The following is a 19705-nucleotide window of genomic DNA, read 5'->3' as shown; positions in this document are numbered from 1 at the left end:
ATTGGATGAGCAAGCTGAAGAAGGAGGGTGTTATTAATGTCAGGCAATATTCAGCAAAATTTGCACCATCCTGCCACAATCAGATCTTTTAGATGATCTGCAAAAGGGACTCGGCTATGGAAAAAATCTTGAAAGTTTGATGGTAGGTAGGGACCCCAATTTTGAGTGTATCTGGCTGAATTATTTTCTGCATTTTTAGTTTACATACAGAAACAGAATCAAGTTCTGCCTACTGAAGAAAGCACACTTTAGAAAGTAAGGACCACCCTACCACCTCACACTTTGACATCTCCTCCTGCCAAGGTAGAAAGAAATGGTAAATAGGTGTGGCTTGGGTGTGGTAGGGGTGTGGTTCTTCAAAATTTATGAAATATGCACGAAATGCACGGTGCCGATGGTGCAAAGGACTTGGTCGCACCTGGATGAAATAGTTGAAAGTGAAGAGGCTGTAGATGTGGCACACAATGGAGAAAAGAAGAGTTGCAGATGATTGAAGAGCTGGAAGTGAGCAGCAGAGTGGCCGGACAGGTCATCAGTAAGGTATTCATTTTTTTACCAGCAGTGGAAGTACACCTAAATGGATCTGTGTTCTTTACCTGAGGATATGCTGCGTCTGATGAAATTCTAAGAGGAAAATCTGAACATAAAACTTTGTATGCCTACAAGAAAAAATGATATGCTGTGGATTTCAGAAACATACCTTCAATCAGTTTTAGCAGTGTAGAAAAAAGCAGAGTGGGCATGAGATTTCTATAAATCCCATCCACTTTGCTGTAACTGTAAGAGGATGCAATTTCTGAGCAGTGAAATATGCAGCATCAACCCCCCCCCCCTTAAAACTCGCTGTAGGTACTTAACCTTAGGCTATTTTCAAATTCAGATTTATTTCAGGAGTTTTTTGAGCAAAATTCTCCCAAACCATGAGGTGTTAAAAAGAGAACCACAAGCAATGATTGGAGAGTTGGAAAGTTTCTCGTCCAAAGACTCCTAAAAAAAACTTATTGTGAACATAACCAAAAAATGGTCAATTTAATATCAGAATTAGACAACCATTCTATCAAAGATTTAGTCTGGGAGGTTTGATTAATATTGAATGCAGTTTGTATTGTAAATCTGCTTTGTATACTGACTGTTAAATAAATACATTAAAATAAATCCAGATCATGATCAATTAGTACAGTTTATCAATGGACTCTCTGCATGCAATGCCTGGTATTATACAGTAGGTGGCAGACCTGTATTACAGAAGAACTCATTTTTTTCGAAAATTAATAAATAAAAAAAAAAAAAAATATATATATATATACATATACACTCACTGGCCACTTTATTAGGTACACCTGTCCAACTGTGTGTTAAGACTTAATTTCTAATCAGCCAATCACATGGCGGCAACTCAGTGCATTTAGGCATGTAGACATGGTCAAGACAATCTCCTGCAGTTCAAACCGAGCATCAGTATGGGGAAGAAAGGTGATTTGAGTGCCTTTGAACGTGGCATGATTGTTGGTGCCAGAAGGGCTGGTCTGAGTATTTCAGAAACTGCTGATCTACTGGGATTTTCACGCACAACCATCTCTAGGGTTTACAGAGAATGGTCCGAAAAAGAAAAAAAATCCAGTGAGCGGCAGTTCTGTGGCCGGAAATGCCTTGTTGATGCCAGAGGTCAGAGGAGAATGGGCAGACTGGTTCGAGCTGATAGAAAGGCAACAGTGACTCAAATTGCCACCCGTTACAACCAAGGTAGGCAGAAGAGCATCTCTGAACGCACAGTGCGTCGAACTTTGAGGCAGATGGGCTACAGCAGCAGAAGACCACACTGGGTACCACTCCTCTCAGCTAAGAACAGGCATCTGATGGCTACTTTCAGCAGGATAATGCGCCATGTCATAAAGCTCGAATCATCTCAGATTGGTTTCTTGAACATGACAATGAGTTCACTGTACTCAAATGGCCTCCTCAGTCACCAGATCTCAATCCAATAGAGCATCTTTGGGATGTGGTGGAACGGGAGATTCGCATCAGGGATGTGCAGCCGACAAATCTGCGCCAACTGTGTGATGCCATCATGTCAATATGGTCCAAAATCTCTGAGGAATGCTTCCAGCACCTTGTTGAATCTCTGCCACGAAGAATTGAGGCAGTTCTGAAGGCAAAAGGGGGTCCAACCCGTTACTAGCATGGTGTACCTAATAAAGTGGCCAGTGAGTGTATATATATACTGCTCAAAAAAGTAAAGGGAACACTAAGCAATACATTGTATTGTTTAGTGTTCCCTTTATTTTTTTGAGCAGTATATATATATATATTTATAGTGATTATAATGATTAATTTTGTTTCAAAGAGGAACATTTCAAAATGTATTACATGCACAAAAGTGGATGGCATATGATAACCAACTTAAACTCTCCAAGTTTAGCACATAATATGTACAAACGTTCTGTGTGTCCTTCTTTTGTCACACTACACATTTATGCCTAGCAAAGGTCTCTTAAACCCTCTCCACTGCTTTGCCTGTATCACTTGTTGTTTGGGGTTTTTACATTTACATAACCATCCAGTGTCCTTAAATTGATAAAGCCACCACAGGATGCTCTAGTGACCAGGTGGGTGCATAGAGCTGGGACCACCATAACAAAGGCTACCATCACTAACACACTACTCAGCGAGGGACTCAGATCCTGCAGTGCTAGAGGTGTCCCCCTGCTTAAGCCAGTACATGTCCAGGTCCATCTGAAGTTTGCTAGAGAGCATTTAGATTATCCAGAAGAGTATTGGGAGAATGTCAAATGGTCTGATGAAACCAAAGTAGAACTGTTTGATAGAAACAAAACTCATCATGTTTGGAGGAGGCAGAATGCTGAGTTGCATCCAACGAACACCATACCTACTGTGAAGCATGGGGGTGGCAACATCATGATTTGGGGCTGTCTATCTGCAAAGAGACCAGGACAACTGATCCATGTACATGAAAGAATGAATGGAGCCATGAATCGTGAGATTTTGAGTGCAAACCTCCTTCCATCAGCAAGAGCATTGAAGATGAAATGTGGATGGGTCTTTCAGCATGTTAATGATCCCAAGCACACCACCAGTGCAACAAAGGAGTGACTTCATAAAAAGCATATGAAGGTCCTGGAGTGGCCTAGCGAGTCTCCACATCTCAACCCCATAGAAAACCTTTGGAGGGACTTGAAAGTCTGTGATGCCCAGCGACATGCCCAAAACATCACTGCTCTAGAGGAAATGGAGGAATTGGCCAACATATCCTCAACAGTGTGTTCCAACCTTGTGAAGACTTATAGAAAACGTTTGACCTCTGTCCTTACCAAAGGATATGTAACAAAATATTAAAATGAACTTTTATTAATGACCAAATACTTTTTTCCACCATAATTTGGAAAATAAACCTTGCCAAATCAGACAAGGTGATTTTCTGGATTTGTTTTCTCATTTTGACTCCCCTAGTTGTGGTCTACCTATGATGTCAATTACAGGCCTCTCTGATCTTATTAATTGGGAGAACTTGCACAATTGGTGGCTGACTAAATACTTTTTTTCCCCACTGTAGGTGGGTTAATTGTGGAAAAGCAAGAAGTTCAGTTTTTGACAGGTTGAGTTTCAGGGAGGACATGATGTTGGAGACAGTAATAAGACAATCACTGACGTTTTGTAATAATGAAGGCATGATGTCAAGAGTAGAGATGTATAATTTGGTGTCACTAGCATAGAGATAATACTGGAAACCAAATCTACTGATTGTTTGTCCATTACGGGCAGTATACAAGGAGAAGAGGAGGGGGCCTTGGACTGATCTTTGAGGAACCCCAACAGTAATGGGAAGATAAGAGGAGGAGGAGCCAGCAAAAGAAACCGTGAAGGAGCAGTCAGAGAGATAGGAAAAGAACCTGAAGTGAATGATGTCATTGAGGCTGATGGAGCCGAGCATAGTGGGGAGGAGCTGATGATCCACAGTGTTGAATGCGGCAGAGAGATCCAGGAGAATTAGCATGGAGTAGTGACCATTAGATTTAGCTGTTAGTAGATTATTAGAGAACTTAGTAACATTAGTAACTTCTCCACATTCACCTCTAACCTCTCTACACCCCCTCTCCTCATCAAACATGCCACCCTGTCTCCGAGGCTGATCATACAGCACCACTATCCTAGCCAAAGTAATAACAAAAGCGTTAGTGGAAGCGCGATGATTTACCGAACTGTGACCGACTTTTGCTGACTTTGAGTAAAAATGCTTGTGAAAACGAACATGAATCTGAATGTACTACGTTCGTGCCGAACTTAGAATTGGCAAATGTTTTCTGAACACGTTTGCTTATCTCTAATCCATAACAGCAGTATATAAAAAAAATCTATATAATTATTCATACTACAACATTCACATTAGTGCCCGTTATATTCTATGCAAGTGAACTACATTTGTAAGGCCGGGATTACACTAGTGATGAATATGGACCAGTGCTATGCGATAAAACATTGCATAGCACTCGGACCAGTATTCATCTAAGGAGCAGCTCCCATCAGCGTTTTTTTTCTCAGCCGTTTTCAACGTGCGAGTGAAATCGCAGCAGGCTGCGATTGTGACCGACACTCAGCCAAGTCTCGGCTCACTCGCACCCATATAAGTCTATAGGTGTGAATGAGACAACGCAAATCACTCAGCTATCATCCGAGTGATGTGCAATATACGCTGACCCTGGCAATGGAGGAGATGGAGAAATTAATTTCTCCTCCTCTGCAACTGTGCAAGAGGCTTGGAGCACAGACGCATGACTCTTGGCTCCCACTCGCAGCAGTGCAGGAGCTGAGGATCATTAGCATATCGCATCCGATGCTCTCGCATCGGATGCCATACGCTAGTCTAACCCCGGCCTAATACAGAAAAGCACACAAGTTTTACAGAAAGGATAAAGAGCATGTTTGTCCCTCACACCGTCTTACACCTTGATTATCTTGCAGAATAATCTGAAATGGACTTATGAATTTAACAGTCAGCTTGTTGCAACAAGTGTTTAAATGGATGCTTTCAGTATAAAGCCAAACCTTATCACTAGTGTTGAGCATTCCGATACCGCAAATATCAGGTATCGGCCGATATTCGCGGTATCGGAATTCCGATACTGAGTTCCGATACTTTTTGCATATCGAATACCGGAATCGGAAGTTCCCATAATGCTATAAGCCAGTTTGATTTGATTCAGCCAATGAGAAATCCTCAGAAGTGTGGGCACATCCTGTTAGGCATGTAGGCATGTTAACTAATGGCATGGCTGTGATTGGCTACTGAAATGATGTCATGATGCACTATCAAAGCCGCCGCCGCCATTTAGGGTTCACTCTGCTGTGAATTCAATAAGGGACAGGCTGCTGTTCAAGACTCTGAGGGACAGTTAGAGATAGCAATTTGCTATATAATATTGTGCTTTACCCAGGCTACATTATCAATCACTGTAGCTTTCTTTTGCCTTGCAGTGCTGTTCACAGCTGTCTGCAAGGTCTGTGTGAGTGCAGCTCATGCTGTAGTGTGTCCTGCAGCCACCTCTGGTTGTAGACCGCTCAGCGTGCGTCACTGCCTCATACATATTTATTTTTGTTTTATTGCTGCTCATTTTTCATTAATTCTCCTATTAGTGTGCATCCATTCGTATCTATCTACATTGGTTGCAAACACTATAGGAGTAGACAGCGGAGCCTTTCTGCAGCCTTTCAGTGCTAGTGCCCAGTTCTCTGCTCTGTTCACGGCTGTCTATGAGGTCTCTGTGTGTGAGTGCAGCTCACGTTGTAGTGTGTTCTGCAGCCACCTCTGGTTGTAGTCCGCTCAGTGTGCGTCACTGTCTCATACACAGTCCTTTTTTTGTATTATTGCAGCTCATTTTTCCTGATTTTTTTTCTCCTATTAGTGTGCTTCCATCCGTATCCATCTACATTGGTTGGTTGCAAACACTATATAGGAGTAGATAGAGGAGCCTTTTGCTGGCTTGTGCCCTACAGGTGCAGCCAGATTAGTATTAGCCTATTTTTTGGAGCCTCATCTATTGCATTGTAGGTTACCTGCCTGCATTGTAATAGCTCCAAAAAGTTTGTGATACTATCGCTTTCACATCTTTGGTCACATCCTTTTTGTTTCTTTGAAAAAAAACCACGTAAATAAAGTTCACCAAACACTCCACTTGACAGTTGTATAGGCCACATTAGCTCATATTAAAGTGTAGTCCACACACTTTATAAAATTAGTGTTTCTTATACCTGTTAGCAGCTGTTCAGGAATAAGCAAACTAAGCCCCCCATTTGTACTTTTCTGCCTATCTTTATCAGTCTACCAAGATGAAGAAGGCAGGGAGTAAGGCACGTGGTCGTGGGCGTGGAGATTCAGCAGGGAGAGGACGTGGGAATTCTGTGCCTGCTGGCACCAGTGACTCAGCATCCCCCAGTTTTGCCAGGCAACAGTCCTTTATGTGCAGCTTTGTAGGACCTCGCCGTACCCCACTGCTGCAGGACGAAAAAATTGAAGCCGTTGTCGGTCGGATGGATGGCAGCTAACGCATCGACTTCAATTACTTCCACATCCTCTCAGGGCCAGAGCACTGAAGAGCAACCATCTGTCTCTTCACCACCTGCCAAATTGCCCAGGCAGTCAGAGAGCCCTGGACAGGAGCCATCTCTTCTTCTGTTCTCTGAATCTCTTGGCTTGGAAACAGGGGGCCAGCCAAGCAGCATTCTAGAATGTGAAGAAGAGGGAGTATGCAGTGATGCGCAACTGCTTTGTCCCTCTGAATCTGAAGAGGCGGATGGGCCAGTGCCTATGGTCAGCACACCTCAGTACGCATCAGATGATGAGACTCAGGTGCAACTTTCTGGTGCGTACTGTGCTAGCGAGACTACAGAGGAGAAGCAGGTGTTTGAAGAGGGGAGTGTAGATGATGAGGTCCTTGACCCATCATGGCGTGAGGAACAGGAAGGTGGTGGGAGCAGCTCTGAGGAAGAGATTCCCTGAATGGCCAAAACAGGAAGGAAAGGGAGGGGGCAGACTTGGTTGCCTGTAGCCTCCACTTTGGCACCCGTTAGGAGCATTCCTCTTCCAAAACCCAAAACGGGCGTTCCCAGGACTTGCAGTGCATGGTCCTTTTTTGACACAGTTGCAGATGACATTTGCTTTGTCAAATGCAAGCTGTGTAATCATAAAGTCAAACGAGGGAAAGGTGTCAGCAACCTGAATACCACAAGTATGTGTAAACATGTGCGGACCAAGCACGTGGTGGAGTTACAAAGACACACTGAAGACGTAGGCCAACCTACAGCACCACCTACCACCTCTTCAGCTCGTGTTGTAGCCTCTTCCTCCAGCTCACACACAGCTGGTTCGGCTTCCTCACAGGATCGCCATGGAAGAACCTCTGGCACTGTTGTCCAGAGACCCAGTGACATTCCACCCACAGCACCATGTTCTCTGTCATCCTCACACTCCCAGGCCACTCTACAGCCATCGGTAGCACAGGCATGGGAGAAAAGGTGGCCATACTCGGCAAACCATCCCCAAGCACAGGCTCTGAATGCTGGCATTGCAAAACTACTGGCCCTTGAAATGCTCTCATTCAGGCTTTGTGGAGACTGACACCTTCCGTAACTTCATGGCATTGGCAGTCCCACAATACACCGTGCCCAACCACTTTTATTTCAGCAGGCAAGCTGTCCCTGCCCTGACCATGGACAGGGACGATACCTTTCCCTCACTGCCCATTGGGTCAATGTTGTGGAGCCAGGTACAGATCTTGAAAGTGGCGCTGTATGTGTTCTGCCAACTCCAAAGATTGCAGGAATCCAGTCTGTTATGATTGAGTCACCAGAGGAGGAAAAAACAAAAATACAAGCTAAGTCCAGAAAACCGGAGAGGTTGGTAGCTAGCGGATGGCAGACCCCTGATCCTATTCACCACAACTAACAGTAACCGTGGGGGGTTCCTACGGTGCCCTAGACCCCTAGTCACAGCCGGAGAACTACATAAGCCTAAAGAAAGAAAGGGGAAACTTCCCCAGAGCAGACCCCAAAGCAATAGACAGCCCCCAACATGTATTGTCGGTGAAAAACAGATGAAAACACAAACACAGACAGAAAGACAGGCTGAGCAAACCATGGGGCCCAACTAAGTAGATAGGACAGGACAGAAAAGATGCTGGCTGCAATCCGCAAAAAACCCTACAAAAATGTCCCAACCGTCTGATAGGAAAAAAGGCCCTGAAGTTGCTAGACTTCAAAATCACTATATCAGCACTCAGGTATATTCTGAAAACAGAGCAAAGAGATCAACTGATCAGAGACAAAAATGGAGTTCAGCCAGTCCCAACCAGGACTGGCTGAATACAAACACTAAGGAAACCAGACAAAATCTCATGGAATAATAGTAGGGCAAAAACTTAGCTTTTAGTAGACAGGAACTAAAACTGGATGCCAGAGCTCAGAGCAGAAAGGATCACCAGCAAACCCTGCAGGGTGTCGGCTGCCTTATATCCACTCAGAAATTCCAGATGTCCAATCACACTCCGCCTGATCAGATAACAGGTTCTTCCCATCCCAATCAATTTCACTACCTCTCTTCACCAGCAGAGGGAGTTCATCAGACATCAAAGGTGAAGGGGAAAATGAACTCACAACACCAGTCTGTACACATTGACTCCTCCTCATACTCCAGTTCCTCAGAATCAATGCTGCAGGAGCCTGTTACAACCGATATGAGCACAGCCGTGGCCAAACGTCAACAGGCCGTACTGAAATTAACTCCTTTGGGGAATCGAAGCCACACAGCGCAGGAGCTCTAGAATGCCATCAAGCAGAAGAGCGACGTGTGGTTTGTGCCAGCGAATCTCCAGCCAGGCTTGGTAGTGTGTGACAATGGCCGAAATCTGGTGGTAGCTCTGGGCCTAGGCAACCTCACTCACATCCCATGTCTGGCACATGTGCTCAACTTGGTCGTGCAGAGCTTTCTGAGGGACTATCTGGATCTTGATGCACTGCTGCACAAGGTCCGCATAGAGTGTGCTCACTTGCGGCGTTCCAGCATGGCAAGATCGTGCATTGCAGCTCTGCAGGGCCGATTCTGCCTTCCGGAACATCGCATCATATGTGACCTACCCACCAGGTGGAATTCAACGTTACATATGTTGGAGCGGTTGTGTGAGCAGCAGGCAGCAGTAATGGAGTACCAGCTGCATCAGGCGCAAACAAGTCGCACTGTGCGCCGGTCACACTTCAGCACCATTGAGTGGGCCTCTATGAAGGACATCTGCCACGTTTTGCGTGCCTTCGATGCTTCCATGCGGATGGCGAGTGCAGGTGATGCACTAGTCAGCATGACTGTCCCCCTTATCTGCCTGCTTCAAAAAACACTGCAAGCACTAAGGGAGGAGGTTTTGGAAGAGGTGGAGGATGAGGAGTCACAAATGCCATCTGCTTCAGGACAGTCTGCACAACGTGGTTCCTCACAAAGGCCTAGGAAGGGGACACTTTGTGAGGAGGATGAGGAGGAGTCAATGGAGGAGGAAGACATCTCTCCAGAGGAGGGAGGTACACAATGCTCTAGTAGTCAGTATGTAGAGCGTGGGTTGGGTGATGCAGAGCAGGCAGAGATGACGCCTCAAGCAGGGGACAGCGTTTCTTGGGCATTTGGGAGTCTGCAGCAAATGGTTGATTTCATGCTGGAGTGCCTGAGAAACGACCGCCGCATCGCCCACATTCTCAACACGGCTGATTATTGGGTGTACACCCTCCTAGATCCTCACTGCCGGGAAAACTTACAAAGCCTCATAACTAGTGTTGAGCATTCCGATACCGCAAGTATCGGGTATCGGCCGATATTAGCGGTATCGGAATTCCGATACTGACTTCCGATACTTTTGTCATATCGGATACCGGAATCGGAAGTTCCCATCATGCTATGAGCCTGCTTGCTTTGATTAAGCCAATGGGAATCCTCCGAAGTGTGGGCACATCCTGTTAGGCATGTAGGCATGTTAACTATTGGCATGGCTGTGATTGGCTGCCGAAATGATGTCATGATGCACTATAAAAGCCACCGCAGCCGCCATTTCTGGTTCACTCTGCTGTGAATTCAGTTAGGGACAGGCTGCTGTAGAAGACTGTGAGGGACAGTTAGAAATAGCGATTCCACCAAACATCTAGTGCTTTACCCAGGCTACATAAACCACCACTGTAGCCTTCTTTGCCCTAGCAGCAGTGTTCACAGCTGTCTGCAAGGGCTGTGTGAGTGCAGCTCACGCTGTGGAGTGGGTCCTGCAGCCACGTCAGGCTGTAGGCCACCCAGTGTGATCACTGCTGCCTCATACATCTTTTAATTTTTGAGCTGCATTTTTTACATAATTTCAATCTAGTGTGCTTCCATCCATATCCATATACGTTGGTTGCAAACACTAGTAGTAGACAGCGGAGCCTTTCTGCAGCCTTTCAGTGCTAGTGTCCACTTTGCTGCACTGTTCACGGCTGTCTGAGAGGTCTCTGACTGTGTGTGAGTGCAGCTCACGCTGAGTAGTGTGTCCTGCAGCTACGTCTGGTTGTAGGACGCTCAGCGTGCGTCAGTGCCTCACACATACAGTGGGGAAAAAAAGTATTTAGTCAGTCAGCAATAGTGCAAGTTCCACCACTTAAAAAGATGAGAGGCGTCTGTAATTTACATCATAGGTAGACCTCAACTATGGGAGACAAAATGAGAAAAAAAAATCCAGAAAATTACATTGTCTGTTTTTTTTTCATTTTATTTGCATATTATGGTGGAAAATAAGTATTTGGTCAGAAACAAGCAATCAAGATTTCTGGCTCTCACAGACCTGTAACTTCTTCTTTAAGAGTCTCCTCTTTCCTCCACTCATTACCTGTAGTAATGGCACCTGTTTAAACTTGTTATCAGTCTAAAAAGACACCTGTGCACACCCTCAAACAGTCTGACTCCAAACTCCACTATGGTGAAGACCAAAGAGCTGTCAAAGGACACCAGGAACAAAATTGTAGCCCTGCACCAGGCTGGGAAGACTGAATCTGCAATAGCCAACCAGCTTGGAGTGAAGAAATCAACTGTGGGATCAATAATTAGAAAATGGAAGACATACAAGACCACTGATAATCTCCCTCGATCTGGTGCTCCACGCAAAATCCCACCCCGTGGGGTCAGAATGATCACAAGAACGGTGAACAAAAATCCCAGAACCACGCGGGGGGACCTAGTGAATGAACTGCAGAGAGCTGGGACCAATGTAACAAGGCCTACCATAAGTAACACACTACGCCACCATGGACTCAGATCCTGCAGTGCCAGACGTGTCCCACTGCTTAAGCCTGTACATGTCCGGGCCCGTCTGAAGTTTGCTAGAGAGCATTTGGATGATCCAGAGGAGTTTTGGGAGAATGTCCTATGGTCTGATGAAACCAAACTGGAACTGTTTGGTAGAAACACAACTTGTCGTGTTTGGAGGAAAAAGAATACTGAGTTGCATCCATCAAACACCATACCTACTGTAAAGCATGGTGGTGGAAACATCATGCTTTGGGGCTGTTTCACTGCAAAGGGGCCAGGAAGACTGATCCGGGTACATGAAAGAATGAATGGGGCCATGTATCGTGAGATTTTGAGTGCAAACCTCCTTCCATCAGCAAGGGCATTGAAGATGAAACGTGGCTGGGTCTTTCAACATGACAATGATCCAAAGCACACCGCCAGGGCAACGAAGGAGTGGCTTCGTAAGAAGCATTTCAAGGTCCTGGAGTGGCCTAGCCAGTCTCCAGATCTCAACCCTATAGAAAACCTTTGGAGGGAGTTGAAAGTCCGTGTTGCCAAGCGAAAAGCCAAAAACATCGCTGCTCTAGAGGAGATCTGCATGGAGGAATGGGCCAACATACCAACAACAGTGTGTGGCAACCTTGTGAAGACTTACAGAAATCGTTTGACCTCTGTCATTGCCAACAAAGGATATATCACAAAGTATTGAGATTAAATTTTGTTTCTGACCAAATACTTATTTTCCACCATAATATGCAAATAAAATGAAAAAAAAACAGACAATGTGATTTTCTGGATTTTTTTTTCTCAGTTTGTCTCCCATAGTTGAGGTCTACCTATGATGTAAATTACAGACGCCTCTCATCTTTTTAAGTGGTGGAACTTGCACTATTGCTGACTGACTAAATACTTTTTTTCCCCACTGTATTTGTATTTGAGTGCAGCTCATTTTTTCTTCTATTAGTGTGCATCCATCCGTCTCCATCTACGGTGGTTGCAAACACTATATAGGAGTACACAGCGGAGCCTTTCTGCAGCCTGTCAGTGCCAGTGCCCACTTAGCTGCACTGTTCACGGCTGTCTGAGAGGTCTCTGACTGTGTGTGAGTGCAGCTCACGCTGAGTAGAGTGTCCTGCAGCTACGTCTGGTTGTAGGACGCTCAATGTGCGTCATTGCCTCACACATATTTGTCTTTGAGTGCAGCTCATTTTTTCTTCTCCTATTAGTGTGCATCCATCCGTATCCATCAACATTGGTTGGTTGCAAACACTATATAGGAGTAGATAGAGGAGCCTTTTTTTCTGGCTTGTGCCCTGCCGGCGCAGCCAGATTAGTATTACCCAATTTTTTTGGAGCCTCATCTTTTGCATTGTAGGTTACCTGCCTGCATTGTAATAGCTCCAAAAAGTTGGTGATACTATCAGTTTCAATTCTTTATTCACATACTTTGAGTTTGTTTCCAACAAAGAAACCACAAAAAAAGTTCACCAAACACTACATTTGGAACTTGTGTAGGCCACATCAGCTCCTATTAAAGTGTAGTCCACACACACACACTTCATAAAATTAGTGTTTCTTGTACCTGTAACCAGCTGTTCAGGAATAAGCACACTAAGGCCCCCCTTTGTACTTTTCTGCCTATCTTAAGCAGTCTGGCAAGATGAAGAAGGCAGGGAGTAAGGCGCGTGGGCGTGGAGTTTCAGCAGGGAGAGGACATGGGGATTCTGCAGGGAGAGGACGTGGGGATTCTGCAGGTAGAGGACGTGGGGATTCTGGGCCTGCTGCGGGCACCAGTGGATCAGCATCCCCCAGTTTTAGCAGGCAACAGTCCTTTATGCGCAGCTTTGTAGGACCTCAACGTACCCCACTGCTGCGGGAGGAACAAATTGAAGCCGTTGTCGGATGGATGGCAGCTAACGCATCGACTTCAATTACTTCCGCATCCTCTCAGGACCAGAGCACCGAAGAGCAACCATCTGTCTCTTCACCACCTGCCAAAGTGCCCAGGCAGTCAGAGAGACATGGACAGGAGCCATCACAGTCTCTACTTCTGTTCTCGGAATCTGTTGGCTTGGAAAGAGGGGGCCAGCCAAGCAGCATTCCTGAATGTGAAGAAGAGGGAGTATGCAGTGATGCGCAACTTCTTTGTCCCTCTGAATCTGAAGAGGAGAGTGGGCCAGTGCCTATGGTCAGCACACCTCAGTACGCATCAGATGATGACGAGACTCAGTTGCCACTTTCTGGTGTGTACGGTGCTGGCGAGACAACCCCGGAGAAGCAGCTGTTTGAAGAGGGGAGGGAAGATGATGAGGTCCTTGACCCATCATGGCGTGAGGAACAGGAAGGTGGTGGGAGCAGCTCGGAGGAAGAGATTCCCCTACCGGCCAAAACAGGAGGCAGAGGGAGGGGGAAGACTTGGTTGCCTGTACCCTCCACTTCGGCACCCGTTAGGAGCATTCCTCATTCCAAAGGCAAAACGGGCGCTCCCAAGACTTGCAGTACGTGGTCTTTTTTGACACAGTTGCAGATGACATTTGCTTTGTCAAATGCAAGCTGTGTCATCAGAAAGTCAAAAGAGGGAGAAATGTCAGCAACCTCAATACCACAAATATGTGGAAACATGTGCGCACCAAGCACGAGTTGGAGTTGCAGAGACACCCTGAAGACGTAGGCCAACGTACAGCACCACCTACCACCTCTTCAGTTCGTGTTGGGGCCTCTTCCTCCAGCTCACACACTGCTGGTTCGGCTTCCTCACAGGATCACCAAGGAAGAACCTCTGCCACTGTTGTCCGGAGACCCTGTCAGATTCCACCCATAGCAGCACGTTCCCATCCATCACAGCCATCGGTAGCACAGGCATGGGATAAAAGGCGCCCTTACTCGGCAAACCATCCCCGAGCACAGTCTCTGAATGCTGGCATTGCCAAACTTCTGGCAGTTAAAATGCTGTCATTCAGGCTGGTGGACACTGACACCTTCCGGGACTTAATAGCATTGGCAGTCCCCAATACAACGTGCCCAGCCGCTTTTATTTCAGCAGGCGAGCCGTCCCTGCCCTGCAGAAACATGTTGAGGGCAAAATAAAACATGCGCTACTAAACGCCGTTAGTAGCAAGGTCCACCTGACCACCGATGCGTGGACCAGTAACCATGGACAGGGACGATACCTTTCCCTCACTGCCCACTGGGTCAATGTTGTGGAGCCGGGTACAGATCTGGAGAGTGGCGCTGTACGTGTTCTTCCAACGCCACGGATTGCAGGACTCCAGTCTGTACACATAGACTCCTCCTCCTACTCAAGTTCCTCAGAAACAGCAGAGCAGGAGCCTGTTACGACCGATATGAGCACAGCCGTGGCCAAACGTCAACAGGCTGTACTCAAATTAATTTCTTTGGGGAATCGAAGCCACACAGCGCAGGAGCTCTGGAATGCTATCAAGCAGGAGAGCGATGTGTGGTTTGGGCCAGCGAATCTCCAGCCGGGCTTGGTAGTGTGTGACAATGGCCGAAATCTGGTGGCAGCTCTTGGCCTAGGCAAGCTCACACACATCCCATGTCTGGCACATGTGCTTAACTTGGTCGTGCAGAGCTTTCTGAGGGACTATCCGGATCTTGATGCACTGTTGCACAAGGTCCGCATAGAGTGCGCTCACTTGCGGCGTTCCAGCACGGCAAGATCGCGCCTCGCTGCTCTGCAGCGACGATTTGGCCTTCTGGAACATCGCATCATATGTGACCTACCCACCCGGTGGAATTCAACGTTACATATGTTGGAGCGGTTGTGTGAGCAGCAGGCAGCAGTCATGGAGTACCAGCTGCATCAGGCGCAAACAAGTCGCACTGTGCGCCGTTCACACTTCAGCACCATTGAGTGGGCCTCTATGAAGGACATCTGCCTCGTTTTGCGTGCCTTCGATGAATCCACGCGGATGGCGAGTGCAGATGATGCACTAGTCAGCATGACTGTCCCCCTTATCTGCCTGCTTCAACAAACACTGCAAGCACTAAGGGATGAGGTTTCGGAAGAGGTGGAGGATGAGGAGTCCCAAATGCCATCTGCTTCTGGACAGTCTGCGCTACGTGTTTCCTCACAAAGGCCTAGGCAGGGGACACTTTGTCAGGAGGATGAGGAGGAGTCGATGGAGGAGGAAGACATCTCTCCAGAGGAGGGAGGTACACAAACCTCTACTCAGTATGTACAGCGAGGGTGGGGTGATGCAGAGCAGGCCGAGGTCACGCCTCAAACAGGGGACAGCGGTTCTTTGGCAGTTGGGAGTATGCAGCACATGGTTGATTTCATGCTGCAGTGCCTGAGAAACGACCGCCGCATCGCCCACATTCTCGTCTCGGCTGATTATTGGGTGTACACCCTCCTAGATTCTCGCTACCGGGACAGCGTACAAAGGCTCATACCAACGTTGAACCGGGAGCGTAAACTGCGGGAGTACGAAGAGTCACTGGTGCAGTCCATAATGTTTTCCATTCCACCCGACAGCATTGTTGCTAGTGCTTTACAAAGCAGCTCTGTGCGTCGAGGCAGTGGAGGAAACTCTGCACAAAGAGGGAGCAGAGGCAGCGCCGCAGCACAAGGCAAGACCACTATGGCCCAAATGTGGCAAAGTTTTGTGTGTCCACCACAATTGTCTACACCATCAGCGACGCCTCGAGTCAGCAGGAGGCAACGCTTCCGTCAGATGGTGTCATACATGTCTTGCCCTGTCGCTGTACTCCCAGATGGCTCTTCCCCCTTCAAGTTTTGGGTCTCTAAGCTGGATACATGGCCAGAGCTTAGCCAGCATGCATTGGAGGTGCTGGCTTGCCCTGCTGCCAGTGTATTATCGGAACGCGTCTTTAGTGCCGCAGGTGGTGTACTAACAGACCGTCGCACGCGACTATCTTCCGATAATGTTGACCGGCTGACTTTTCTGAAAATGAACAAGGCCTGGATCTCCAAAGACTTTGCCATTCCTCTTACAGACTAAATTAGTGGTTGTCAACTGTATCCAGGTCTGCTGGTGTGTTCATTTTTCTACCACCTGAACTATAATCCCTGTGCTTCAACACAGCCAGTTGTCGCTCAGATGTGTCGTCTGCACAGAGAAACACACTAGCTCCTGTGTTAGTGGGGTTCAGTAACGCCAGCTGATCCCCTGCTGTGTGGACGGCAAAGTCACCAGCTCCATCAACATTCAAACCACTACTGATTTTTAACCGTGCCCAACTTAGGTCTCTGGCTCCACTGTCTCTACTATTTCCCCTGGCCTCCAACCCCGCCATCTACATCTCTGAAGTGGCGTCAGCACAATCTACACTTGTTCCTGTGGCTCAGTCCCATCAGTTTATCCCCTGATGTGTGTCCGGCAAGGTCTCCTGCTCTGTCCACATTCCCATAACCAGTAGTGGGAATGAGGACAGAGCTGGCGAACTTGCCGGACAAACATCAGGGGATCAACTGATGGGACTGAGCACCAGTAACACAGGAACAAGTGCTAGTTATGGGAATGTGGACAGAGCAGGCGACATTGCCGGACACACATCAGGGGATTAACTGACCGGACTGAACACCTGTAACACAGGAACAAGTGTGGATTGTGCAGACGCCACTTCGGAGCTGTAACTGGCGGGGTTGGAGGACAGGGGAAATACGAAAATCAGTGAAGCCACAGGCCTAAGTGGAGCTTGGTTAAAATTAGTAGAAGTCTACAACCGATCTTAAAATTTCTTCAATGCAGCCTCAGCCTGCTCCGTGCTTGTCCCTGGGCTTCAACACAGCCAGTTGTTGCTCGGAAGTGCCGTCTTCACAGAGTAAAACACTAGCTCCTGTGTTTTTGGGGTTCAGTAACGTCAGCTGTTCCCCTGCTGTTTTGATGGCAATCTGTCCTGCTGCCTCCCAATTGACAGCACATCAGGCCTCGGCCTGCTAAGTGATTGTCCCTGGGCTCCAACATCGCCAGTTGCTGCTCATAACTGACTTTGGCACGGGTACTCCCTCCTGCCCAGCTTGGTTCCAGCCCTGCCTGCTGTTTCCGGGAAGTGTCAATGTCAGTTTGCCACCCAAAGTTGCCATGTCGTGTTGCGGTTGGGTTAGCCGAGGCTAGGGTGCCAGCAGTTTAGGTGCTTCCTATGTGGACTGCGGGTTCTGGTAAGAAAGGCTTGTTCCGTAGTGCCAGTAGGACAAGCACCCCCTGTAGGACTGTGTGATTCGGTAACTGCGGCCAGCTTGCGGCATGCCAACTTTGCTTTTCAGTTGTAACTTCAGCTGCCCCTCCGGGTTCCAGCACCGTCAGCTGGTTCTCGGCAGAAGCCTTTGGCCTAGGTGCCTCCATCTCGGTATCCGAGTTCCGGCAACGTCTGCTGGTCCTTGGTAGTGCTTTGTAGCACAGGTACCTCCTGCTTAGTAACCGGGTTCCAGCACCGTCAGCTGGTCCTCGGTTGTGCCATTGGCTCTTATTCCTTCTGCTGCCCCTCCGGGTGCCAGCACTGTCAGCTGGTCCTCGCTATTTCCATTTGCTCTTGCAGCTTATGCTACCCATCCGGGTTCCAGCACCGTCAGCTGGTTCTCTGCAAAGCCTTTGGCCTAGGTGCCTCCATCTCGGTATCTGAGTTCCGGCAACGTCTGCTGGTCCTTGGTAGTGCTTTGTAGCACAGGTACCTCCTGCTTAGTAACCGGGTTCCAGCACCGTCAGCTGGTCCTCGGTAGTGCCATTGGCTCTTGTTCCTTCTGCTGCCCCTCCGGGTGCCAGTACCGTCAGCTGGTTCAAGAGGACAAAGAACAGGAAGACAACCACCAAGATGCAGAACAACAAGAGAGAGAAGACAAAGAAGCATAAAAAAACAAAGCAGAAGAACATTAAGCATAAGACTAATACTCTGAGCAAATGATATTATCTTATTTATAAGCAGAAGAAGACTAAGCAGTGTATGGGGGTGAGTCCGTTCCTCCTCGTGGTGCCCCTGGAAAAGGCCTGCTGCTGCAGGCCAAACTGAACGCGGACAAATCCTGTTGTAAATCTTTTGTGACAGGCAGAACGGAAGGTGTAAACTTCTAACTTTTCTAGATAACAACTACAGGAATGCCTGACACAAATAAGAATATGATGAAGAAGAATAGGAAGAAGATGAAGAAGTTGAATATGTAGAATAATAATTGTTGAATAAGAAGAATATGAAGAATGTAAGAAAAGGAAGAAGAAGAATGTAAAAAAAGGAAGTAGAAGAATTTAAAAAAAGGAATAAGAAGAAGAATGTAAAAAAAGGAATAAGAAGAAGAATGTAAAAAAAGGAAGTAGAAGAATGTAAAAAAAGGAAGAAGAAGAAGAAGAAGAAGAATGTAAAAAAAGGAATAAGAAGAAGAAGAAGAAGAAGAAGAAGGTAAAAAAAGGAAGAAGAATAAGAAAGAAGATGAAAGAAGAAAGAAGAAGAAGACATACATGTCTGGCAAAATATAAATGAGGCTAACATAGTCAATATCTTTGTAACTCCTAACGTCTTTAAAAAAAAAGTTTAATTCCTGCTATTCCATTTGATTGGGCTAAACCTCTATGGCTTTAATGTCTCCTCCACCTCCCACAATACATTCTACATTATTCTTAGTTGTTTTTCTTCATGTAGAATTAACCTACAAGGAAAGAAAGGGTTTTTTTTAATTCCGATATTTTGGCCCCATTGCCTTGCATTGGTTCCTGGTATCGGAATCGGCGATACCGATACTTTTTTTTAAGATCGGCCGATCCATTCCGATCCGATATTTTCAAGTATCGGCTGGTATCGCTCAACTCTACTCATAACACCGTTGAACCGGGAGCGTAAAATGCGGGAGTACCAAGACACACTGGTGCATTCCATCATGTTCTCCATTCCACGCGAGAGCAGTGCTGCTAGTGCTTTACAAAGCAGCTCTGTGCGTCGAGGCAGTGGAGGGAGCTCTGCACAAAGAGGGAGCAGAGGCAGCGCCTCAGCACAAGGCAAGACCAGTATGGCCGAAATGTGGCAAAGTTTTGTGTGCCCGCCACAAATGTCTACACCATCACAGACGGCTCCCGTCAGCAGGAGGCAACGTTTCCGTCAGATAGTTACAGACTACATGTCTTGCCCTGTCAGTGTACTCCCAGATGGCTCTTCCCTAGTGTTGAGCGATACTGTTCGATACCCAAAAATATTGTATCGGATGGTATCGCCCGATACGAAAAAAATATCGGGTATCGCCGATTCCGATACCGGAAGTCCCATTCAAGTCAATGGGACTTCCGGTATCGGAATTTAAAAAAGCCCTTTATTTCCTTGTTGGCTAATTCTACATAATTGAAAACAAATAAGAATCATGTAGAATGTATTGTGGGAGGTGGAGGAGACATTAAAGTCATAGTGGTTTATTAAAATCACATGGCATAGCATTAATTCCAA

At 46.9% G+C, this 19705-nt stretch overlaps 1 protein-coding gene across 1 annotated transcript in view; it reads right to left on the bottom strand.

Annotated features, from left to right (window-relative positions):
• LOC141099844 (uncharacterized) overlaps positions 1-19705 on the bottom strand; it is a 170244-nt gene that overhangs the window by 650 nt on the left and 149889 nt on the right. Inside the window, exon 3 of the mRNA XM_073587884.1 lies at positions 597-659. Within this exon, the coding sequence (XP_073443985.1) occupies positions 597-659 (63 nt within the window). The remainder of the gene's footprint in view (positions 1-596; positions 660-19705) is intronic.

The sequence above is a fragment of the Dendrobates tinctorius genome, unplaced genomic scaffold (assembly GCF_039654945.1).
Source record: "Dendrobates tinctorius isolate UK_male_01 unplaced genomic scaffold, ASM3965494v1 ptg000103l, whole genome shotgun sequence".
Classification (NCBI taxonomy): Eukaryota; Metazoa; Chordata; class Amphibia; order Anura; family Dendrobatidae; genus Dendrobates; species Dendrobates tinctorius.
This window is presented reverse-complemented; position numbering and strand designations above follow the sequence as displayed.